A 27164-nucleotide genomic window follows, 5' to 3' on the forward strand; every position below is an offset into this window, starting at 1 on the left:
ATAGATACCATTATAAATGAGACTCAAACAGGATTTTTGAAGGGCCGTCACATAAACTCTAACATTAGTTTATTCTTTGACCTTCTAGATTAATCAGATGCAATTGACTCAGATGCGGTTGCCTAATTTTTGGACTTCTGTAAAGCCTTTGACACAATTGAACATTAATTTCTCTTTAGGTCACTTAAACTCTTTGGCTTCTGTGAAAATTTTATCAAATCATGTGCATGTTTTACAAATATATAAATAGTTCTGTTACAAAACCTTAATAGATCCAAAAGATTCAGTACCAACAGAAGTGTATGACAGGGATGCAGAATTTCGCCACTTTTATTTTTTGGGGTTGTGGAACTTCTATCTCTAGATATTCTGAATGATGCATATCTGCATGGCTTAACCATTTTTAACAAAGAAATCAACATTTCCCAAGTGGCTGATGATACTACTCTTTTCTTAAGAGACAAAGACCAGGTCGCACATGCCCTTAAAGCTGTAACTGCATTTTCTATTGCATCAGGATTAAAACTGAATGTTTCTAAATGTGCAAACGTATGTTTATATGACTCTGATGATAAAGAAATAGAAGATATTCCTGTAAAGGTCTGTGTTTAATATTTAGGAATACATCTGTCAAAAAAAACACTTAGTCAGACAAGATGTGAATTTCTCTCCTAAAATTAAGAAAACAAAAAATATATTTAATAATTGTCTATAAAGGGATCTTTCTATACTTGGGAGAGTACTTCTGTCCAAGGCAGAGAGACTGTCTAGTTTTGTGTACCCCTCATTATCTGTATGTGTAAATCCCTCTACTTGAAAAGAGATCCACAAGACCTTTCTTGACTTCATCTGGAAAAATAAGTCTCACAAACTAAAGAAATCTGTCCTCTCTAATAAAAGAGCTGAAGGCGGTCTAGAAGTGTTTCGATTTTGTTGACATAAATAACACTTTCAAGATCAAATGGTTGAAAAGATGCTTGATCAATACTGATACAATATGATATTTCATTCCAAATAAAGTGTTTAATAATTTGGGAGGTCTTCAATTTTTACTGAAATGTAATTATATTCCTGAAAGATTACCCGCTAAATTGGCTAGGTTTCACCAACAAGCTTTAATGGCCAGTAAAATATGTTTCCTGCAGAGTTTTTCCCCACATAAAGATATTTTTTGGAATAATTCAGACAAACCTGTAAGGAACAAGTCATTGTTCTACCTCAGCTGGCATGAGAGGAATATTGACTTTGTTCTTGATGTTTTTGACAACAGGGGTAATATTCTTACATATAAACAATTTATAACACTGAATGAGTTTCAAATACCTTTCAGAGAGTTTATTTCTGTGGTTAAAGCCGTTCCCAGTGGTTTAACTACACTAATGAAAACTAATCTTAGCTTTGGTAATGATCACAAAGCTTATCCAGAACTCAGCTTGGAAGGCGTGGGCTTACTTGAGAAATCTTGTTGTATATATACATAAGACAAATTCTACATTCACAGAACCAACTTACGCCTAGAGGCACATTTTTCTGGAACATGTTTATTCCTGATATTGTCTGGGAAAAAGCTTGGTTAAGGTAAGGCCTTACAGTAGCGGGGTGCGTAATTGGCAGCAGAGAAGTCAGGCGCAGGTGAGCAGAACTTGGTAATAACCGGAGATTTATTAAGCAAAACCAACGGCATCCAGAACAACAAGAATAAATGGCCACAAAATAACCTGTCAAGCGCTCCCGGGGAACGTGCACAAGCTCTACAATAAACAATCACACACAAGACATGGGGGGGAACAGAGGGTTAAACACACAACAAGTAAATGAGGGAATTGAAACCAGGTATGAGAAAAACAAGACAAAACAAATGGAAAATGAAAAGTGGATCGACGATGGCTAGAAACCGGCGACGCCGAGCGCTGAGCGCCGCCCGAACAAGGAGAGGACCCGACTTCAGCGGAAGTCGTGACAGGGGTTAATACGGTAATCGGGGGGAAGCTGTAACCTATAACAAACCTCGTTCACTCTCCTCAGGACTTTAAATGGCCCCACAAACCACTGGCCCAGCTTCCGGCAGGGCAGGCGGAGGGGCGGGTTTAGAGAGCCAGACCCGGTCCCCCGGAGAAAACACCGGGGCCTCACTGCGGTGACGGTCTGCGCTGGCTTTCTGGCGCAGTACGGCCCGCTGGAGGTGAACATGGGCGGCGTCCCATGTCTCCTCCGCGCGCCTGAACCAGTCGTCCACTGCAGGAGTCTCGGTCTGACTCTGATGCCAAGGTGCAAGAACCGGTTGGTACCCCAGTATGCACTGGAAGGGGGAGAGGTTAGTGGAGGAGTGGAGGAGCGAGTTCTGAGCCCATCTCGGCCCAGGGCATGAACGCTGCCCACTCCCCCGGCCGATCCTGGCAGGATATAACCCCACCCACTTTGCCAAAGCACAGCCACCACACCACTAGAGGGATATCTTCAAACACCAACTTACCATCCTGAGACAAACCCGAGTATAGCCCACAAACATCTCAGCCACGGCACAACCCAAGAGGGGCCCCAACCCAGACAGGAAGATCACGTCAGTGACTCAACCCACTCAAGTGACGCACTCCTCCTAGGGACGGCATGGAAGAGCACCAGTAAGCCAGTGACTCGGCCCCTGTAATAGAGTTAGAGGCAGAGAATCCCAGTGGAGAGAGGGAAACCGGCCAGGCAGAGACAGCAAGGGCGGTTCGTTGCTCCAGAGACTTTCCGTTCACCTTCACACTCCTGGGCCAGACTACACTCAATCATATGACCCACTAAAGAGATTCTTCATTAAAGACTTAAAGTTTGAGACCGAGTCTGCATCTCTCACATGGGTAGACAGACCATTTCATAAAAATGGAGCTCTATAGGATAAAGCTCTGCCTCCAGCTGTTTGCTTAGAAATTCTAGGGACAATTAGGAGGCCTGCGTCTTGTAACCGTAGCGTACAAGTAGGTATGTACGGCAGGACCAAATCGGAAAGATAGGTAGGAGCAAGCCCATATAATGCTTTGTAGGTTAGCAGTAAAACCTTGAAAACAGCCATTGCCTGAACAGGAAGCCAGTGTAGGGAGGCTAGCACTGGAGTAATATGATCACATTTTTTGGTTCTAGTCAGGATTCTAGCAGCTGTATTTAGCACCAACTGAAGTTTATTTAATGCTTTATCCGGTTAGCCGGAAAGTAGAGCATTGCAGTAGTCTAACCTAGAAGTAACAAAAGCATGGATTAATTTTTCTGCATCATTTTTGGACAGAAAGTTTCAGATTTTTGCAATGTTACGTAGATGGAAAAAAGCTGTCCTTGAAACAGTTTTGATATGTTTGTCAAAAGAGAGATCAGGGTCCAGAGTAACGCCGAGGTCCTTCACAGTTTTATTTGAGACGACTGTACAACCATCAAGATTAATTGTCAGATTCAACAGAAGATCTCTTTGTTTCTTGGGACCTAGAACAAGCATCTCTGTTTTGTCCGAGCTTAACGGTATAAAGTTTGCAGCCATCCACTTCCTTACGTCTGAAACACAGGCTTCTAGCGAGGGCACTTTTGGGGCTTCACCATGTTTCATTGAAATGTACAGCTGTGTGTCATCCTCAGAGCAGTGAAAGTTAACGTTATGTTTTCGAATGACATCCCTAAGAGGTAAAATATATAGTGAAAACAATAGTGATCCTAAAACGGAACCTTGAGGAACACCAATATTTACAGTTGATTTGTCAGAGGACAAACGATTCACAGAGACAAACTGATATCTTTCTGACAGATAAGATCTAAACCAGGCCAGAACTTGTCCGTGTAGACCAATTTGGGTTTCCAATCTCTCCGAAAGAATGTGGTGATCGATGGTATCAAAAGCAGCACTAAGGTCTAGGAGCACGAGGACAGATGCCATTAAAAGATGCCATTAAAAGGTCATTTACCACCTTCATAAGTGCAGTCTCAGTGCTATGATGGGGTCTAAAACCAGACCGAAGCATTTTGTATACATTCAGGAAGACAGTGAGTTGCTGCGCAACAGCCTTTACTACATTTTTTGAGAGGAATGGAAGATTCGATACAGGCCGATAGTTTTTTAATATTTTCTGGGTCAAGGTTTGGCTTTTTCAAGAGAGGCTTTATTACTTCCACTTTTAGTGAGTTTGGTACCCATCCGGTGGATAGAGAGCCGTTTATTATGTTCAACATAGGAGGGCCAAGCACAGGAAGCAGCTCTTTCAGTAGTTTAGTTGGAATAGGGTCCAGTATGCAGCTTGAAGGTTAAGGCCACAATTATTTTCATCATTGTGTCAAGAGATATAGTACTAAAACATTTGAGTGTCTCCTTTGATCCTAGGTCCTGGCAGAGTTGTGCAGACTCAGGACAATGGAGCTTTGGAGGAATACGCAGATTTAAAGAGGAGTGCGTAATTAGCTTTCTAATGATCATGATATTTTCCTCAAAAAGTTCATGAATTTATTACTGCTGAAGTGAAAGCCATCCTCTCTTGGGGAATGCCGCTTTTTAGTTAGCTTTGCAGTATCAAAAATAAATTTCAGATTGTTCTTATTTTCCTCAATTAAGTTGGAAAAATAGGATGATTGAGCAGCAGTGAGGGTTCTTCGATACTGCACGGTACTGTCTTTCCAAGCTAGTCGGAAGACTTTGAGTTTGGTGTGGCGCCATTTCCGTTACAATTCTCTGGAAGCTTGCTTCAGAGCTCGGTATTTTCTGTATACCAGGGAGCTAGTTTCTTATGACAAATGTTTTTTTGTTTTTAGTGGTACAACCGCATCTATGGTATTGCGCAAGGTTAAACTGAGTTCCTCAGTTACAGTGGGGCAAAAAAGTTTTTAGTCAGCCACCAATTGTGCAAGTTCTCCCACTTAAAAAGATGAGAGAGGCCTGTAATTTTCATCATAGGTACACTTCAACTATGACAGACAAAATTTGAAAAAGAAATCCAGAAAATCACATTGTAGGATTTTTAATGAATTTATTTGCAAATTATGGTGGAAAATAAGTATTTGGTCACCTACAAACAAGCAAGATTTCTGGCTCTCACAGACCCGTACCTGTCCTCCACTCGTTATCTGTATTAATGGCACCTGTTTGAACTTGTTATCAGTATAAAAGACACCTGTCCACAACCTCAAACAGTCACACTCCAAACTCCACTATGGCCAAGACCAAAGAGCTGTCAAAGGACACCAGAAACAAAATTATAGACCTGCACCAGGCTGGGAAGACTGAATCTGCAATAGTTAAGCAGCTTGGTTTGAAGAAATCAACTGTGGGAGCAATTATTAGGAAATGGAAGACATACAAGACCACTGATAATCTCCCTCGATCTGGGGCTCCACGCAAGATCTCACCCCGTGGGGTCAAATTGATCACAAGAACGGTGAGCAAAAATCCCAGAACCACACGGGGGGACCTAGTGAATGACCTGCAGAGAGCTGGGACCAAAGTAACAAAGCCTACCATCAGCAAGGGCATTGAAGATGAAACGTGGCTGGGTCTTTCAGCATGACAATGATCCCAAACACACCGCCTGGGCAACGAAGGAGTGGCTTTGTAAGAAGCATTTCAAGGTCCTGGAGTGGCCTAGCCAGTCTCCAGATCTCAACCCCATAGAAAATCTTTGAAGGGAGCTGAAAGTCCGTGTTGCCGAGCAACAGCCCCAAAACATCACTGCTCCAGAGGAGATCTGCATGGAGGAATGGGCCAAAATACCAGCAACATTGTGTGAAAACCTTGTGAAGACTTACAGAAAACGTTTGACCTCTATCATTGCCAACAAAGGGTATATAACAAAGTATTGAGATAAACTTTTGTTATTGACCAAATACTTATTTTCCACCATAATTTGCAAATAAATTCATAAAAAATCCTACAATGTGATTTTCTGGATTTTTCTTCTTCTAATTTTGTCTGTCATAGTTGAAGTGTACCTATGATGAAAATTGCAGGCCTCTCTCATCTTTTTAAGTGGGAGAACTTGCACAATTGGTGGCTGACTAAATACTTTTTGCCCCACTGTAGGTGGTTAACTGATTTTTGTCCTCTGATGCCCTTGGGTAGGCAGAGGGAGTATGGAAGGGCATCAAGGAATCTTTAGGTTGAGAATTTATTGCACGTCTTTTGATGCTCCTTGATTGGGGTCTGAGCAGATTATTTGTTGCGATTGCAAACGTAATAAAATGGTGTTTCAGAGGGAGTCTGGGCTCCATGGGCCGCTCCTCCTGTCATACATTTGGGACAGTGCGTCTGCCTTCACGTTCTGGAAACCTGTTCTGTAAGAAAGGGAAAAACCAAAACGGGTGAAAAACATGGCCCACCTTGCCTGGCGATGGTTCAGTCTCCTCGCTGCCCGGATGTACTCCAGATTGCGGTGGTCAGTCCAGATGAGAAAAGGGTGTTTAGCCCCCTCAAGCCAATGTCTCCACACCTTCAGTGCCTTGACAACAGCCAACAGCAAACAGCTCAAGGCCCCCCACGTCATAGTTTCGCTCCGCCGGGCTGAGCTTCTTCGAGAAGAAGGCACAGGGGCGGAGCTTCGGTGGCGTACCCGAGCGCTGAGAGAGCACGGCTCCTACGCGTCCACCTCCACTATGAACGCCAAAGAAGGATCCGGATGGACCAGCATGGGAGCCGAGGTAAACAGAGCCCTCAGATGACCAAAAGCCCTGTCCGCCCCTGCCCGACCACTGCAAGCGTACCGGGCCCCCCTTCAGCAGTAAGGTAATGAGAGCAACTACCTGACCAAAACCCTGGATAAACCTTTGGTAGTAATGGGCAAACCCTAGGAACCACTGCACCTCCTTTACCGGGGTGGGAGTCGGCCAATTACGCATGGTTGATATGGGGTCACTCTCCATCTCCACCCCCGAGGTGGAAATGCGGTACCCTAGGAAGGAGACAGACTGCTGGAAGAACAGGCATTTCTCAGCCTTGACGTACAGATCATGCTCCAACAGTCGACCAAGCACTCTGCGCACCAGGGACACATGCTCAGCACGTGCAGCAGAGTATATCAGAATGTCATCAATATACTCCACTACACCCTGCTCATGCAGGTCCCTAAAAATCTCATCTACAAAGGCTTGGAAGACTGATGGAGCATTCATTAACCAGTACGGCATGACAAAGTACTCATAATGCCCTGAGGTCGTACTGAACGCCGTCTTCCACTCGTCTCCCTCCCGGATACGCACCAGGTTGTAAGCGCTCCTGAGATCTAGTTTGGTTTTGATAGTCAATACACGGGCGCAGACCTCCCTCCTTCTACTTCACAAAAAATAAACTAGAGGAGGCGGGTGAAGTGGAGGACCGAATGTACCCCTGACGCAGGGATTCGGAGACATATGTTTCCATAGCCGCCGTCTCCGCCTGTGACAGGGGATACACGCGACTCCCGGGAAGTGCAGAGTCTACCAGGAGATTTATCACACAATCACCCCGTCGATGGGGTGGTAATTGAGTCGCCTTCTTTTTGGAGAAGGCGAGCGCCAAATCGGCATGTTCAGGGGGAATGTGCACAGGGTGGAGACCTGGTCTGGACTTTCCACCGTAGTAGCACCAATGGAAACCCCTAAACACCTCTCCGAGCACTCTCGCGACCGTGAGAGCCCTCCGTTGCCAAGATACAGTGGGGTCATGACAAGCTAACCAGGGAAGGCCTAGCACCACGGGAAACGCAGGAGAGTCAATGAGGAAGAGACTGATTCTCTCCTTGTGACCCCCCTGCTTCACCATACCCAGAGGAGCGGTAGCCTCCCTAATCAACCCTGACCCTAATGGTTGACTGTCTATGGCGTAAACGGGGAAGGGCACAGCCACGGGAACAATGGGGACACCTAAACTAAGGGCGAACGATCTGTCTATAAAATTCCCAGCTGCACCTGAATCGACGAGCGCCTTATGCTGGGAATGCGGGGAAAACTCTGGGAAAGTAACATACAAAAACATGTGTGCAACAGAGGGCTCTGGGTGAGAATGGTGCCGGCTCACCTGGGATGACGCCAGAGTGCCCTGCCTGCAGCCTCGATCCCCAGAGGAACCAACCTGGCACCGACCGACAGTGTGACGTCTGCGGCCACAGATGGTGCACGAGACGGAACCTCCGTCAGTCTCCCTACACACAGTACCTCCCAGCTCCATGGGCACCGGAGCGGCGGTGCTGGGGCATGGAACCGACAGAACCCGATCTGGACGTCCGCGGCTAGCCAACAGGTTATCCAGCCAAATGGACAGGTCCAGCAGACGAGGGTGGTGTCCCTGCAGGCCAACTCCTGACGGACGTCCTCGCGCAAACTGCAGCGATAGTGGTCGATCAGGGCCCTATCGTTCCATCTCGCGCCGGCGGCCAGGGTCTGAAAATCCACGGCGAACTCCTGGGCGCTCCTCGTCCCCTGCCTGAGATGGAAGAGATGTTCACCCGCCGCTCTACCCTCGGGTGGGTGGTCGAAGACTGCCCGGAAGCGGCAGATGAAACCCTCGATATGGTCCAGCGCCGCATCTCCTTCTCCCCACGTTGCGTTGGCCCACTCCAAGGCTTTCCCAGAGAGGCACGAGACCAGGGCGGACACCTTCTCACAGCCTGAAGGAGCCGGGTGGACGGTTGCCAGGTAGAAACCCTGGCAGCGTGCAGCCGTCCCGTCGCACTCCCGGGGATGGGCGAGATGAATCCCACTGGGACCTGATGAAGGGGTAGCGAGTTGTGGAGACCCCGGTTGTGCTGGTGGAAGCGCTGGAGGAACTCCCTGTCTCTCCCAGCGGTCCATGGTTTGGACAACGTGGTCCATGGCGGCGCCGAGATGGTGAAGCATCGCCGCGTGCTCCCGAACGCGCTCCTCCACCCCTATTCCAGGGGCACCTGCTCCTGCTGACTCCATATGTTGCGGTGTGGGATTCTGTAGCGGGGTGCGTAATTGGCGGCAGAGAAGTCAGGCGCAGGAGAGCAGAACTTGGGAATAACCGGAGATTTATTAAGCAAAACCAACGGCATCCAGAACAACAAGAATAAATGGCCACAAAATAACCTGTCATGCGCTCCCGGGGAACGTGCACAAGCTCTACAATAAACAATGCCACACAAAGACATGGGGGAAACGGAGGGTTAAATACACAAGTAAATGAGGGAATTGAAACCAGGTGTGAGAAAAAACAAGACAAAACAAATGGAAAATGAAAAGTGGATGAGCGCTGAGTGCCGCCTGAACAAGGAGAGGACCCGACTTCGGCGGAAGTCGTGACACTTACAAATATTGTATACCAAACAAATTTAAGGAAGTGCACTTTAAAATTCTACTTAAGATATAATATGTTGTCCAAATTTGTGGCTATTGATGATATCTGTGTTTTTTGTGAAAAAGGTGAGAATCTGACTCACTTTGAATGTAAATTTGTGTCAGAATTTTGGGAAAACCTTGCAAAATACTTATTTTCCATTAAGAACAGTACCCATGTTTTTGACATGAAGGATATAATATGTTACTATTGCAATGATAACAAGACCATTGAAATTATCGTAATTTAAAAAAATTCACGTTTGTTGTAACGAGGAGACCAAGGCGCAGCGTGATGAGAATACATTCCTCTTTATTAAAGGAAGAACACGAAGGACACTTACACAAAAGTGCTGCTATATCACACGAGTGCTGAAACAGGCACATAGACACTAACCCACAGATAAACCTAGGAATATGGCTACCTAAATATGGTTCCCAATCAGAGACAACGATAAACAGCTGCCTCTGATTGAGAGCCATTCTAGGCAACCATAGACATATAAACCTCTAGACTAGATTACCATTGACATACAAAAACCCCTAGACAACCCAAAAAAACAAACACACCACCCTTGACACACCCTGACCTTACCAAAATAATAAAGAAAACAAAGATAACTAAGGTCAGGGCGTGACACAAATACTTTATACATAAACAAAAATTCCAGACTTCTATACCAAATTACACATATTTTTGATTGAATGTAATTATCTTGTTAAGATATTATCCCTAGTGAATAACAACAAGAATAACATCTTCCTGAATCATTATGTGAATACAATTGCACAATAATTGTTCATTTAAAAAAATTATTTTATAGATATTTTTTGTATGTTTTAGCACTTTCTTGTTAATACCTGTGTTTTGTTTTGTTAGACATGTTTGATGTAGCAATGTAAGTTGTTGATATTTGTATTATGAACAAATATATAATATTAATCATACATCATACTGACGACATAACACAAACCGTTGTTCTGTGACAGGCCTGTTATGAGAAGAGTCAGGTGGACAGTGGAAGCCCAATTTTGCCGTGCTTTCATCAGAATTTGCTTTCCATTTTTAAATGCTGTCCACAAGGAATCACTGTATTATACTCTAAAGCACTACAACATTTGTAAGTAATTAGTATTTTATAGCTATATAATGACTTATGGGTTCAAATACTATTTCAAAAATCTGAATTACTTTCACATACATTTGAAGTAAGTATTCAGATATATTTTATTTGAAAAGACAAGAAGTTAAATATTTTAATGTAGGCCTATTTGGAAATACACTTGGAAAGTATTTAACCCAGGTATTTGAAAATAGCATTTAAAATACAGTAAGTATTTGAAAATACTGTCAGATATAAATTGGTAGAGTATTGTTATAGACCCTGTCTTTCAAAGATCATTTGTATAAATCCAAATAACTTCACAGATCTTCATTGTAAAGGGTTTAAACACTGTTTCCCATGCTTGTTCAATGAACCATAAACAATTAATGAACATGCACCTGTGGAATGGTCGTTAAGACACTAACAACTTACAGATGGTAGGCAATTAAGGTCACAATTATGAAAACATAGGACACTAAAGAGGCCTTTCTACTGACTCTGAAAAACACCAAAATAAAGATGTCTAGGGTCCCTGCTCATCTGCGTGAACATGCCGTAGGCATGCTGCAAGGAGGCATGACGACTGCAGTTGTGGCCAGGGCAATAAATTGCAATGTCCGTACTGTGAGACGCCTAAGACAGTGCTATAGGGAGACAGGACGGACAGCTGATCGTCCTCGCAGTGGCAGACCACGTGTAACAACACCTGCACAGGATCGGTACGTCTGAACATCACACCTGCGGGACAGGTACAGGATGGCAACAACAACTGCCCGAGTTACACCAGGAACGCACAATCTCTCCATCAGTGCTCAGACTGTCCACGATAGGCTGAGAGAGACTGGACTGAGGGCCTATGCTACAAAATCTGAGTAATTGATAGCCTCAATTTAGAACAAATTAGCAAAGGAATGGGTCTCCAACGTAGACTTACAATAACATGGTTTCAAGGTCCACAGATGAGTTAATTGTCTGTTGATTCGGGGATTGGTCCATTGGATTGATCCAGCAAGTTATCACCCAGAAGTGTCTGTTATATATTATTCATGTTATATTAAAAAAAAGATGCTCATAATGGCAGCCTACCGACCTCCTCTTTGATCCTATTATGTAATCTTCATTTGCAGTTAACACTGTTAAAAATAAAAATATAAAGCTAAACAAAATATTACTCATTTTATATAATGGTCTTAATTTGACTCAAATCGTAATAGGGCATTTATAATCATATAGGTCCGCGTCCATGAGTGATCTTGCTCCATTACATGTTTTCCAGGATGCTTAGTCGCAGTTGGAGGAAGTGGGGCTTTTACAATTAGGTAGGGCTTGTTTCTGAGAATACACAACACAGCCAGCGAAATGGAGTAAAGTCAACTGTTCTTATTCGGACTCAAAAGGGATAACGAGAGGAAATCGGTGCCTCTTGGAGGACCGTAAACAAACAGGATATCAAACGTTCTCCCGCGTCGTCAGTCTGTCGAATGCAGATCTCAGCTGCGGCTTGTGCTGATTGAGGAGCAGAAACGTTTGATGGTTACAACTTTACGGAGGAAGTCACTGACGGGCAGCAAATATTACCAAGTTATATGTACTTAGGTTCTTCGTTTATATTTCATTGCCTATTCGTCAGCTAGTTGGCAAGCTGTTGATCGCAAAAAAAAAATTCAACTTGTAGTTGAAGACTCGGTCGCGAGGGACCGTGGACGGTTACCAAGCTAAGATTATCTTAACTAGCCCATTTCCTCCAACACCCCCTCCCCCATGATAGCTAGCTAGCTAGCCACTGTCTCCATATCAGAGCCCACACACTGGGGTGAAATAAATGACTATGGCTAATTTTGTGCGGTTTCGTTGGTCTCTTGTGAAATAACATGGATTTGGCTGAAGATCAGGATTCGTTACCTAACTGAGATGGCGAGCTAGCTAGCGAACTGGATGAGTGGGTTTTGTGTCGTTGCGATAAAGCGGTTGTGTTAGCTAGCGCTAGTTTGTTACGGATGCTTCGTATATTAACTAGCTCAAATTCAGCTATCTAACGTTACTGGCTAACTCGCTACCAAGTAGCACCGGTTTCCACAGCAGCTAGTAATAACACTTCTCCCTTGTCGACCACGTACATTGAGAATCTAGCTGGCTGATTTCGTGGCTGAATGTACAGTTTAAATGTGGCATCTAACGTAAAGTTAGTGCCAACAACTGAATGCGTGTTACCTTGATAGCTACGTTCGATAGTTGTCGCCAACGTTAGTTAGCTAAAGTAGATTTTAGTCGGGGATAGTTTTTGCGTGCTGGATATTCAGCTGGCAACCTACATCTGTGGTTTGATTGACGTCCTCTTTCTGATATCGCTGTGTAGGATCCTATGCCAATAAGACAATTGTTTTGATTTTTCATGTTGGTGAATATGTTTGAACCTGAACCTCACTACTGTATTCGCTAGTATCTGGACCATTCATTCGTCAGTACTTTTTTTTGTGTGATACAGGCGAGCTGGCTTGCTCTTGTTATTTTAGCTTTCTACCCCTGTCATCGTTATTACACGAGGATGTCTTTATCGAATACCAATTCGATAGAAGTGATACAACCCATCTTTGTCGACGCATAAAGTAATGTTTTATTTTGAAGCAGATGCGACGAGACACAATTAGGAAGCTTGAAGCATACGTCTTGCTGGAGTACCACGTACCGCAATATTACAATTTTAGTTTTTCAAGAGGATAAAACAAACTATGTGGCTAGGATCAGTGGGGATTCACAGTTATTAGCTAGCTGCCTTGCTAGTTCGCCACATCTAGCAGGTGGGCCATCTAAAATAAGTGAAGCTCTCTGAAATCTCGAAATATCTCATCAATCTTGTCTGGCCATTGAAACCACTACCATTTTTGGCACACAAAAAAATACCCAGATGATGAATACAATTTTTTTTTTGTGTAACAATGGTTGTGTTTTGAGCGACCGTGTGTGCCGAACCTAGGAGGAAGAAAACGACACGCTTCATTCGATGGTCACCCCTGTCATCCGCATAGCTGCCTCGGTCGCCCAGGTTGGAACTAGGTTTTAAAGATTTTCAGTGGACATTTGCTTTATCTTTCACAAAAAAATCCTTCCCACGGCTGGTGTTGTATCGACTCGGTCGAACCAGGGTTGAAGATGGCGGACCTCGAAGCAGTTCTCGCCGATGTCAGCTATTTGATGGCGATGGAGAAGAGCAAATCTACTCCAGCGGCCCGAGCGAGCAAGAAAATCATACTGCCTGAATCCAGGTACATGTAACTGCTCACCCGCCTTGTAGGTTCTGCTTCGGTCAGTCAATGTTTGTCTACCTGTCAAATTGATGTATGTGTGTATGGCCATATAGGGAGATGGAAGCCCTATCTCATTGAAACCTCTCGGTCAGTTACAGTAACTCACTAATGGGAAACTATTTGTCAACTGTCTCCTTTAGGCGACTCCAGGGTCCCTACCATTCAAGGCCCTAGCCTTCAAATCCACATTAGACCAATTTGCATCTGACGTAATGCCATCGAGAATTATATCATTTTAATGAAGCTCATTAACAATGTGTTCTGACGACCAGACCAAGAATCATTCCAGCTAGCACCAAAGCCACCCATCCATTACCACCACCTCCATCCGGTGGTAGCTTCTGTTTATTTATTTTTTACTGGTGGCTTAAGAGTGTAAATAATATGCTGTTATTTTCATCTGATTCAGTCATATGTTAGTACTACCAGTATCCGTTTTTGATGGAATGATAGATAAGAGATGGTGGGAGGAGTCTTCTGTATCCATCCATTCACATCTGCATATCTCTCCCCTTCAACTGCATGAATTTCCCCATTTACATTTTTGACATTTAACAGATAGTCTTATGTAGTGAGTGCATCCATTTTCGTACTGGTCCCCCTTGGGAATCAAACCCTCAACCCTGGCGTTGCAATCACCATGCTCTACCAACTGTGCCAAATGGGACCTACGGCAATCACTGGTGTTTTTGACAGCTATTTATAAACGCACAGTTTTTAAATTATTTTTTATAACATACAGGCCCGCAGGCAGCTACTATTGGGACGTTGAAGTCAAATGTGAGGTGATGGAAATTGAGCGTTTGGAGAGTGTGATGTGTGCATGGCCTTTGATGCCACCATAGCAACACCTGTCAGTATGAAGCCAGTTAGGTAATATTGTTGGAGCTAATTGCTACACTGCATGACTAAAAGTATGTGGACACTTGCTCATCAAACATCTAATTCCAAAATCATGGGCATTAATATGGAGTTCGTCCCACCCCATTTCTGCTATAACAGCCTCCACTCTTCTGGGAAGGCATTCCATTAGATGTTGGAACATTGCTGCGGGGACTTGCTTCCATTCAGCCACAAGCATTAGTGAGGTCGGACACTGATGTTGGGTGATTAGGCCTGACTCGCAGTCGGCGTTCCCAAAGGTTTTCGATGGGTTTGAGGTCAGGGCTCTGTGCAGGCCAGTCAAGTTCTTCCACACCGATCTCGACTAACCATTTCTGTATAACCTTAGCTTAGCAGATTTGTCCGTCGGACAGCCAGATGGTGAAGTGTGTTTCATCAATCCAGAGAACGCGTTTCCAGTGCGCCAGCACTCCAGCCGGCGCTTGGCATTGTGCATGGTAATCTTGTGTGCGGCTGCTTGGCCATGGAAACTTATTTCATGAAGCTTCCGATGAACAGTTCTTGTGCTGATGTTGCTTCCAGAGGCAGTTTGGAAGTCGGTAGTGAGTGTTGTAACCGTGGACAGATGATTTGTATGCGCTTCAGCATTCGGCGGTCACGTTCTTTCAAGCTTGTTTGGCCTACCACTTCATGGCTGAGCCGTTGTTGCTCCTAGACGTTTCCACATCACAATAACAGCAGGTACAGTTGACCAGGGCTAGCAGGGCAGAAATTTGACGAACTGACTTGTTGAAAAGGTGGCATCCTATGACGGTGCCACATTGAAAATCACTGAGCTCTTCAGTAAGGTCGTTCTACTGCAAATGTTTGTCTATGGAGATTGCATGTGTGTGCTCGATTTTTATACACCAGTCAGCAATGGGTGTGGCTGAAATAGCTGAATCTACTCATTTGAAGGGGTGTCCACATACTTTTTGGTATTAACTAGGCTATTAACTAGTTAAGAACAAATTCTTATGTATGTCTCTGTAGCTGCCCATACAAAGATGGTATCCCCCGCTTAGGTGTAGTTGGTAGTGTGGAGAGGCCAGGTTGTCTGTGCCCTTTAGAGAAGATTCATGCTAAACTGCTTTCTATAAGCATTTTGGATATGTGGGAATACCCACTTTACAAATAAAATACCTTACTATAGCTAAAAAAAATGTTTAACCTTTATCCCTCCTCTGAAAAACCTGCATGCATCAGTTGAGCGTATAGCTGTACATTTTTATTTAAGGTCAGGGTTTGGCTGTCTAGTGAGCTGTTAGTCAGACTAAGGGAAAGAGGATGTGGTGAAGTGTTTTGTCAGTGTAGAGTTGACACCGATGGCATTCTCATAGATTTGTGTGTGTGTGTGTGTAAATGTGAAACGTACAGCTCAAAGGAGATCGACATAATGAACGTATGATAATGTTAACAAGTCTCTGACTTGTAGTTTAGGCTCAGGCTGTATAACGTCTAAGCCTAAGTTTCTCACCAAGCTCAGTCCTAATCTTCACCAAGCTTAGTCCTAGTCTTCACCAAGCTTAGTCCTCGTCTTCACCAAGCTTAGTTCTAGTCCTCACCAAGCTTCAGAAGCACAGCACGCTATGCCATCTCTTCCATCCATTGATTGCTTTATGGACTTTTCTCAGTCATAATATTCAGTGTCATGCTGCGCAATGATCATAGATACAATCACTTCGTCAAAGTTCTTTCTGATAATGTTATGAATTGGCTCTAATCCGAGCAATCCTAAATTAGGTTTTTCATTTGTTCATCATATAGCCTAGACATGTAAAGTGTAGACCTGACACGATTCACTATTCTACCTGACAGAATAATTTATATTCTACAAAATACAGTCTCTCAGAACGTTTTGTAACATTGCACTTGAAGTTAACTGTAATGAAAAGAGCTTTAGGCCTATTCCTTATTCTAAACCTGTCCATATATTTCTGTCTTAACTTCTTAGGGCTGCAATTCCGTTAACGGGATCGATATGGCAACAGCCAGTGAAAGTGCAGGGCGCCAAATTCAAAACAACAGAAATCCCATAATTAAAATTCCTCAAACATACTAGTATTTCACATCATTTTAAAGATGCACTTTTTATTAATCCCACCACAGTGTCCGATTTCAAATAGCCTTACAGCAAAAGCACCACAAGCGATTGTTAGGTCAGAGCCAAGTCACAGAAAAACACAGCCATTTTTCCAGCCAAAGAGAGGAGTCACAAAAATCAGAAATAGAGAGAATTAATCACTAACCTTTGATCTTCATCAGATGACACTCATAGGACTTCATGTTACACAATACATGTATGTTTTGTTTGATAAAGTTCATATTTCTATCAAAAAATCTCAGTACACATTGGCGTGTTATGTTCAGTAGGTCCAAAAACATCTTGTGATTTTGCAAAGAGCCACATCAATTTACAGAAATACTCATCATAAATGTTGATGAAAATACGAGTGTTATACATGGAACTTTAGATACTCTTCTCCTTAATGCAACCGCTGTGTCAGATTTCAAAAAAGCTTTACGGAAAAAGCAAACCATGCAATAATCTGAGTACGGCGCTCAGAGCCCAAACAAGCCAAAAAGATATCCGCCATATTGTGCAGTCAACAGAAGTCAGAAATAACATTATAAATATTCACTTACCTTTGATGATCTTCATCAGAATGCACTCCCAGGAATCCCAGTTCCACAATAAATGTTTGTTTTATTTGATAATGTCCATCATTTATGTCTAAATAGCTCCTTTTGTTAGCTCGTTTGGTAAATCCAAACTCACGAAGCGCGTTCACTAGGAGCAGACGAAAAGTCAAAGTTCTGTTCCAGTCCGTAGAAACATGTCAAACGGTGTATAGAATCAATCTTTAGGATGTTTTTAACATAAATCATCAATAATGTTCCAACCGGAGAATTCCTTTATCTGTAGAAATGCAATGGAACTCAAGCTAACTCTCACGTGAACGAGCGTCACGAGCTCAAGGCATTCTGGCAGACCTCGGACTCATTCCCCTCTCATTCGCCCCCACTTCACAGTAGAAGCATCAAACAAGGTTCTAAAGACTGTTTTTTAAATTATTTTTTACCACTTTTTCTCCCCAATTTCGTGGTATCCAATTGTTTAGTAGCTACCATCTTGTCTCATCGCTACAACTCTCGTACGGGCTCGGGGGAGACGAATGTTGAAGGTCACGCGTCCTACGATACACAACCCAACCAAGCCTGCTTCTTAACACAGCGCGCATCCAACCCGGAAGCCAGCCGCACCAATGTGTCGGAGGAAACACTGTGCACCTGGCAACCTTGGTTGGCGCGCACTGCGCCCGGCCCGCCACAGGAGTCGCTGGTGCGCGATGAGACAAGGATATCCCTACCGGCCAAGCCCTCCCTAACCCGGACGACGCTAGGCCAATTGTGCGTCGCCCCACGTACCTCCCGGTCGCGGCTGGTTACGACAGCCTGGGTGCGAACCTAGAGCCTCTGGTGGCACAGCTGGTGCTGCAGTACAGCGCCCTTAACCACTGCGCCACCCGGGAGGCCTGGTTCTAAAGACTGTTGACATCTAGTGGAAGCCTTAGGAAGTGCAACATGACCAATATCCCACTGTATCTTCAATAGGGAATGAGTTGAAAAATGACCAACCTCAGAATCTTCAGAGTGATTTCTATCCAAATATACTAATAATATGCATATATTAGCAACTGGGACTGAGTAGCAAGTAGTTTACGCTGAGCACCTCTGGACACCTTATTCATCCAAGCTACTCAATACTGCCCCCAGCCATAAGAAGTTAACTTTTTGCCACCCTGGTGTTTGCAGCAGCACCCCACTGCCTGATGGGAGTTGTAGTACAGACAGACATCCTCACCCCTGAATGACCACCTTGAGAAATCAGATCAGCAACACACAGGGACCAGTTTCCCAGACCCAGAGTATGCCTAGTCTTGGCCTTAGCACTGCTGACAGAGATTCTCCATCGATCACGCTTTTAAGTCCACGAGTAGGCTTAATCTGGGTTCAGGAAACTGGCCCTAAACATCACCTCCCTTTTTAGTGAAATTAAATATGTTTAGTCACATCTATTGATGAAAACCAATCACGTACTGGGCCAAAGTTAGCCTACTAAGGGATGACTGTGTTTACAGACCCCGCTGTGTGTGTTCAGTCAAGGCTGAATCGTACCATGGCCATTTGGTAAAGCCACTGGTTGATTTGTTTGCTTTAGATGTGGTCAATGAACAGGTCCAAACTGCAGCCTTGAACCCACTTAGACTAATGTTGTTCTTTTAGTTTTTCTACATTGATCTCCTATTACAGCCAGGGTCTTTTCCACAATGGCTGATGTAGATGGTGTGAACTTTTGCTCCAGCAGAGCATTAACGCACTTGATTAATCTTATGAACTAATCATCATAGTCTTCAGCCAAGGCTTTGATTGGTAGAATCAGGTGTGTAACTGCTTGGCAGGTACCTAAGCTGTTCGGAGAAAGATGTGCTAGTTCTGGTACTGAGAAACGATTATTAAGCTACTTCTGTTAGTGTTTGTATTACAATTAAGTGAGTTCTGTGAAAGTGTCAAAATGCGTTCTATCCAGTCAGCCAGGCTTCTGTGACTTCCTCATCCTCTGTCTCAGCTCTATCAGACCCTGAGCTAGTGAACTAGATGTGTTGTTAAACTGAGTAGGCCTTCAGTTGGTTTTCCCATGTGCAGAGCAAGTTCACAGACCCAACATTAAAGCAGGGATTGACATTAAGGGTTGCCCTATTGCCTGGGGCAAGTGTCCTGATCCGTCCTGCAAGTTGAGCCTGCTCTGAGGCTGGCCCCATTGGGCAGGTTTTTAAAATATATTTTTTTAAACGTTCAACAACCAAAATGCAAAGAATTCAATTATTTGTGGTTCCTCCCCTGTGTGTTGAAAATTGCTACTTAACATTTATCTGACTCCCGACTTTCCCCCATGGGCGAATGCCTTTCAGACCTTAATGTCAATACCATTTACTCAGAAATCCTAGTTAATCCTCAGATGGGTTGATTCCTCATTGTAGATCTCACTACACACACTACACACATTCGAATTGTGCAGGCAGGCCTCAATCTCAAATGGAAAAGATTGCCTCTTCAAATCAGATTTGGAAGAGGTTTCTCCTCAGAGGGCAATCTCTGTACTGTCTACGGCTTCTTCTACTTTTGGTGTGTGTGTGTGTGTGTGTGTGTGTGTGTGTGTGTATTGAGCTTGTAGAATTTGAATTTGATTGCTAATCGTCCATTAGGTATTGTTTACAGGGCTGAGGAGATAAGACACTATTCTTCTGTGATAAGAGTGTGTCATAGGGGTGATAGTGGGGTTTGCTTTAACAATGACTGAAGTAGTATGGTATACATGGCCTGCTCTTTATGAATATGCTGCTGTAGTCGTGTGTGTGTGTGTGTGTGTGTGTGTGTGTGTGCTGAAGCCAGGATTACCAATACAGCACAGTGGGTAATACCACAGCAGATTGAGAGAGAGCATTAATACCATCAGGCCAGGGTCAGGAGGGTCAGCAACATTACTACTGTAGTGGCTGTGTTGCATAGGCTAGTCCTTCCAAACCTAACTGTCTAAAGTGGACATAGTGACTGGCTGTTAGCCTACTCTGCAACCTCACCCTCCCAGAAACAATTATTAGATCTGAATTGTCTGACCCCTGCTTGGGTTCAGATGGCTTTATGGAAATGATTTGTTTTAATTTGATAAGGATTTAAAAGATTATTGATGGAAAGCATGTGTTATCTCCTGAAATTGGCTATGATAATAATCCGACTAGAGAGGAAGAGACTGGGAGGGGGGATCTAGGCTAGAGAGGGGTGGTATAGGCTTGAGAGGGAGAAACAGAGGGGTGGATCTAGGCTAGAGGAGGAGGGAGTGGGGGGAGATGGAGAGACTGAGGGGGATATAGGCTGGAGAGGGGTGGGATCTAGGCTAGAGAGGGAGAGACAGAGGGGAGGGAAATGGGCTAGAAGGGGAGAGACTGAGAGGGAAAGCGGAGTGCTGAAAGCCAGCGTTGGTATGTGTGAGTGATTTGGAGCTGTGTGTATGTGGGATGTGTATGTGTGTGTTTCAGCTCTGTATGTTTGTGTACTTGGGGCTGTGTGTATGTGGTCTTTGGAGTTTGTGTGGCATTTGGAGTAGTGTGCGTGTGTTTTGTGTTTAGAGCTGTGTGTATGTTTGGAGTGGGTGTGAGTGTTTGTGTGTTTGGAGACATTTACACAGGCAGCCCAATTCGGATCTTTTTTCCACTAATTGTTTTTTTGGCCAATCACATCAGATATTTTCACATCCAGCTATTTTTCAGAGCTGATAGGATTGGTCAAAAGACCAACGAGTGGGAAAAAAATGATCTGAATTAGGCTGCCTGTTTGTGACGTTGTGGATCGCGCATCGCTGCTACATTCTCTTTGTGCCTAGGCTTTGCCTGCTGGCAGAGAGGTGAGATTTTGACAGCAGCACTGGAAGCGATAGAGGGGGGGAGGGGAGAAGATCGGGCGCTGGTACTGTTTGAAAGAGAGCTCAGCAGGAGAGGCGAGAGGTTATGTGTGTTGTGCGGTAGGAGGTGGGGGAAGAGGGAATAAACTAGAAGGCTAAAGAGGGATGACAGAGAGCGGGAGGGGTTGTTGGAGTACAGTCTTTGGAAATATAACCAATTGTCAGTGCTGCCTTCTGGACCTCGTTGAAGACTGAATGCGGCCCCGGGGCAAAATGGGTTTGACACCCCTGGTCTACAGTATACAGGTCCTATCCTTTTTTAAATCCAAGAAGGGAAGTGCAACATTTGTAAGTGTGCACCAGTCTAGAAGAGTACAAGTGGATTGTTATTGGTCAGTGTAGCAGAGAGTGGATTCTGATTGGCCAGTGTAGCAGAGAGTAGATTCTGACAGGACAGTCTGCTGTCTGCTTTATGGCACTGTCCAGAAACACCCCTTAGCCCCCTACTCATGGAGCAAAGGCACTTCATGCATCTGAAATAATTGGATTGTTACATTATTGTAGTAGCTCCACCTTATCCCCTGATTGGCTACCCAGAGGAATTTGCACCAAATTGCTTATTTAGATCAGCTCTCCACAAGTGTCCACCAGGGACTAGGGGTTAGCCAGGCTAGTTGTTTCTGCAGCAGGCAGACATGCCTATGACTCACCCCTGGCCTCCAGTGAATGAGGAAGAGTCAACTTCCTGTATCCTGGTTCTTGTGGCTCAGTTAGACAGAGAGCTATTACTGGACTGCGTACAAGTTGACCTGTAGGCACAGATCCAGGCCCAGCTATGTTACTACTAGTACTATTGGTTAAATTCTTACCCTGGTTTTAGCTTTGCTGCTAGGCTAGCATTAGCCACTGTGTTATAAACTAGTAGGAGTGTGTAATGACATTGGGATCCTTAACATTAAAAAAACCTAACTAAAAAAAAACATTTTTTTTCACATTTTAATCAGAGTGCAGTTATCACAAAACATTGTTTTCTGTGTTATAGTCCAACTAGACTATAAGCTATAGAGAGGAAGTAATGGCATCTTTTTGTAGGCAATAACTCTGTCATGGTTCGTTGGACAAAGCCTATGAGGAAAATGAATGGTGTTTTTGGAAAAATGCTGAAAATAAGGTCTGTGGTAAACACCGGCTTAGGAGATCATATACGTTCGGTTCTGAGATAGTCTTCATCAGTTAACGTCACTTTTTGTGATTTTTTTTTTAAGAATGAATGTAATAAAAATCACAAAGGCTTCACAATTCATAAAGGTCATGTTAAGACTGCTATCTCATAGAACAAAAGACATAACATCTAAGCCTTTTTTAAACCTCTGACCTTATTTTCAGCATTTATTCCCAAACCTTCTTTCCCCATCTGTTTTTGCCATAGGGACGTCTGAACAAATCAGAGGTAACTTATTTCTGGGTATTGGGACTACCAGCTCTAAAGGTCTGGGGAAAGTTGTCATTTAAATAAAACCAGAGATGAAGAGGCAAACTTTAGGCTACTTTGGTGAATTTGCGAGGCCTGCAAGACCAGACATTGCGAGATACAGATTACCAAGAAGTATGCGCACGGTTTGCAAGGTTATTTCTGCCTGCACCCTCCTCTCTCTCCCTCGCCCTGGATCGCCTGCTCATTCTCTTCGCTAATGATGCGAGTGTGTGTTAAGTATTCAATTTGTTGCGTGTAGAATATCCTAGCCCAGGGATATTCAACTCTTGTCCTACGAGGTTCGGAGCCTGCTGGTTTTCTCTTCTACCTGATAATTAATTGCACTCACCTAGTGTCCCAGGTCTAAATCAGTCCCTGATTTGTAGAGGTACAATGGGGGGAAAAAGGACAAACTGGTTTCCAAGTCCAGAGTTGAGGGTCTAGCCTATTCATTGATGATAGGTCCTGCTTTACTGAAGTTGAGAAACATTGCAAGCCAAGAAATGACGAGATACAGTATTCCATTGGGACAAACAGGATGGCGAGCAGTAAGAAGTTTGTTTTTGTCTCGTAAATATTCATTTTTTTAAAAATGCATTCCATTATGTTTCAGTCTCTTTTTTTTTCCATTTTCAAATTAAATATACCTTCCTGCAACCTGCCTCACCCAATGTGGTATGTAGCTGCTATTTTTTAGATCTTATAACTGGAACCTCCATCAGAAGCTAGCCATTTGAAGCTAGCCAGCTAATTAGTTACTAGCTATTTAGTCATTGTTAGCCACTGCTAGCGGTCTTTACCTTTAGCTCAGACACCAGCCACTATATCCCGGATAATACCTGCCAGTCTGCACAGCGCGATATCAGCCCTGAGCATATCGGATTGCTTTTTTTCCCTCCACTATATCACCGGATTCCTGCCACAAGCTCTGAACCATTACTCTGGATCATCGCAGCTAGCTAGCTGCTGCTGAGTGGCTATTGTCCAGAAGCATGCATCAGTTAGCCTCGAGCTAGGCCCATCTCCCGGCTAGCAAACGAAGTACACCAACGACAATACCTCTCTTGCCAATTGGCCTGGACCCCTTTGTTGACACGGAGCCCCGTCGATCCATCACGGCTGGTCTGCTGACGTAATTTGACCGACGTGCTCTCAACCGGCCTATGCATCATAGATGTTGGTGAAGATCCATCTACTATCCCCGGCCCGCTAGCTTCCTGAACGCCGTGTCTCCCGCTCGCCTAGCGTAGTAATCGACTACCGAACGGCTCCCTGTTTCATCTATTGCTGCTCATTGGACCCTATGATCACTCGGCAGCTGATGCCTGCTGGATTGTTCATTACCACGGTACTTAATTTAGTTTATTTTCTCGGCCCCAGCCTCGAACTCAGGCCCTGTGTGTAGCTAACTGACCCTCTGCCGTTCATCACCATTTACCCGTTGTTGTTGTCTTAGCTGTTTACCCGTTGTTGTTGTCTTAGCTGTTTACCCGTTGTTGTTGTCTTAGCTGTTTACCCGTTGTTGTCTCACCCGTTGTTGTCTTAGCTCTCCCAATCCACAACTGTGATTGCCTTATGCCTCTAATGTCAATATGCCTTGTATATTGTTGTTTAGGGCAGCTCTCATTGTTTTATTTTACTGCGGAGCCCCTAGTCCCGTTCAACATGCCTCATACTTATTTCCCTCATTAAAATGCAAATCAATTTATAATATTTTTGACATGCGTTTTTCTGGATTTTTTTGTTTGTTATTCTGTCTCACTGTTCAAATAAACCTACCATTAAAATGATAGACTGATCATTTCTTTGTCAGTGGGCAAACGTACAAAATCAGCAGGGGATCAAATACTTCCTTCACTGTACGTACACACACACACACACACACAGCTGTTGAGTGGACGTGCAAGGAGTCGGAGTATACATTTTTTTGACTCCACCATTATGTCATTGTTATCAGTTGGAAAAATGGGAAAGGCAAGCAACAGCATCGAAGTCCTGTAATGGTAATACTTTAAGTTAAAAAAGGTCGTGAAATGCAGACTTTGCGAGGGGGAGTTGAGGCACAGTAATGGTAGTACAGGTGCTTAACCATCTGAAAGGGACGCACCGTGAAACACAAACCATTGCTTCCAGCAGCACAGCTGCATTGTGAATTCATGTGGAATGTTTTGCGTTTTTCTTGTTTTTAAAGGGAAAGTGATCAAGCAACTGTCTGTTTTTCTCCGTTTGTCACATCACTAGTAGTTTGTGTCTTTGTGAGCATCAGCCACTGTTTTACTACAAGTTAGTTAGCATTGGTGCTAGCATCAACCAGTATGTTACATGCCTACTAGTAAGTGTTTTCGCTAGCTAAGCATCAGCCTCTTTTACTACATCTGCCACTGTGTTATAAAGTAGCTAGTATTTAGTGTCTCCTCTATCAACCACTGTTATACTTGGTGCTAGCATCTAGGCTTGGGCGGTATACTGCGTATGGCGGAGTATTTTTATTATGAATTTGAATATTTGTAGCTACTTTTTAAGTAAATACCTGCAATCAACTTGTGCAATATGTTAGGAGATAAAGAAGACCGCATTCTTCATTTAAATGTTTCATTATGTTGCTTACTGGTAGTACATGTGGTGTTTGTTTACAAGCCCACAACGATGAGACTGGAGCCTTGAGTCACTGACTGTTGTGCATCACACACCACGTGATCTAGTCACGGACACCGATGTCCAGACAAACTAAACCCCTTCAGTGCCACCGTCGCGGCCCGCTAACAAGGACTGCGCCCCTCTCCTTCTCCGTGGCCGACGTGAGTTAAACATTTAAGCGTGTTAACCCTCGCAAGGCTGCTGGCCCAGATGGCATCCCTAGCCGTGTCATCAGAGCATGCACAGACCAGCTGGCTGGAGTGTTTATGGACATATTCAATCAGCAATCACTAACTCGGAGAGGCTGCTGGCTACATTGAGACCCAATCACTGACCACTTTAATAAATGGATTACTAGTCACTTGAAACAATGCCACTTTATTAATGTTTACATATCTTACAATACTCCTATCACATGTATATACTGTATTTTATACCATCTATTGCACCTTGCCTATGCCGCTCAGCCATCACTCATCCATATACTTACATATTCTCATTCACCTCTTTAGATTTGTGTGTATTAGGTACTTGTTTGGAAATTGTTAGATATTGCTGCACTGTCAGAACTAGAAGTACAAGCATTTCGCTACACTTGCATTAACATCTGCTACATGTGACCAATACAATTTGAGTTACGGTATGGTATTCACAACTAAATGTTTGCCAGCTAAACATCTTAACTATTAGGTTAATTATTTTAACTGTCTAAAATGTGCTACATGCTCTGCAGTTGTGCATTTGGTTTGCTAATTCAGTTACTACAGTAGTTATCATCTAGCTAAGTGGTTAGCTTCAAAAATGAAGCTTTGCTTGCTGGTAACAGCAGAGAATCTCCTCCTGGATCAAGAGCCTTGCTGTGTAATATTTGGTTTGTGTGTGCAGCAAACTGTGAGTAGCATGTTTTTGTGATTTGTGTAAGTTCATGAGCTGGGATGTCTGTCCTGAAAATAGTTTTGGTCAGAGACCGTATAACATTTTCACAATGTGCAGGTTAAACGAGATGAAAAAACAAAAACATTTGTTGTGGTTCTGGATCATATCAGCACACACTCGTTGCCACTGGCTCACTGGCAGTAATAGACACATCCAAGATCTTGCTCGCTCTCATCTCTCACCTGTCCCGCCTCCTTCCATCTCTCTCATTCTCTCCTTAACCTCTCTCCTCTCTTGTTTAAACCAATCCGTCTTGGGCCAGGTGTCTGTCTGGCCAATGTGCTGTCATGTGGAAAGTGCTACCCTCCTTCTGCCATGTGTGTGGTAACGTTCCCATCCCTTCTCGTGCGTGTGTGTGTGTGTGTGTTAATGGGCCCATGGAGGGGGTGCTAATTGATTCATTCTCCCCAGTCCTCCTCTCATTAACACCCTCTCCCAGGGCAAGCTGCTGTTCTGTCCCCCCTACCCCCACCCCTTGCTCCTCACCCTCCTGCTCTCCCCCGGGCCTCCCCTCTGTCAGGGGACAGGTGGCAGGAAGGGAGAGGCCCAAACCAGGGCAGGGATCAGGAATGGAGGTGGAGGGGAGCAGGGAGGAGAGCTGAAAGGATGACAGGAGAGATGAAGCTGGTGAAATTAGGAGAGTAGAGCCTGGGCAGGAAGGAATAGGAAGGAATGTTTTGTAGTGGGGATTTGGGAGTCCATACTCTGATTTCACCTTTGCCCTTTCTGTGTGTGTCCTTTCAAATATGCTCCAGTTTTCTAACAATGTGGAGCTCATTGTAACCTTATGTCCTATAAGTACGTTCCTAACGTTGTGTTCCCCTTTCTCGCCCCTCTCTCTTTTGAGCAGTATTCGCAGTGTGATGCAGAAGTACCTGGAGGAAAGAGATGAGCTGACCTTCGACAAAATCTTCAACCAAAAGATCGGTGAGTAGTCTGTGTGATGGAGTACTGTTGTCCTTTCAATAACCAAACAGCCATGAGAACTATAGCACCACGTCAGACACAATAGAATTACACACACACACGCAAGAATGTGTTCTGGGAGGGGAGCTGTGGTAGGAAGGGCAATATGGCCTAAATGATTT

At 44.1% G+C, this 27164-nt stretch overlaps 1 protein-coding gene across 1 annotated transcript in view; it reads left to right on the forward strand.

Moving 5' to 3' along the window:
* The first annotated feature begins 11680 nt into the window (after positions 1 to 11680).
* Positions 11681 to 27164, forward strand: part of grk3 (G protein-coupled receptor kinase 3) — a 79620-nt gene continuing 64136 nt past the window's right edge. Inside the window, exons 1-2 of the mRNA XM_042302473.1 lie at positions 11681 to 13645; positions 26927 to 27003. Coding sequence (XP_042158407.1) covers positions 13533 to 13645; positions 26927 to 27003 — 190 coding nt within the window. The 5' untranslated portion in view covers positions 11681 to 13532. The remainder of the gene's footprint in view (positions 13646 to 26926; positions 27004 to 27164) is intronic.

The sequence above is a fragment of the Oncorhynchus tshawytscha genome, linkage group LG20 (genome assembly GCF_018296145.1).
Source record: "Oncorhynchus tshawytscha isolate Ot180627B linkage group LG20, Otsh_v2.0, whole genome shotgun sequence".
Taxonomy (NCBI): Eukaryota; Metazoa; Chordata; class Actinopteri; order Salmoniformes; family Salmonidae; genus Oncorhynchus; species Oncorhynchus tshawytscha.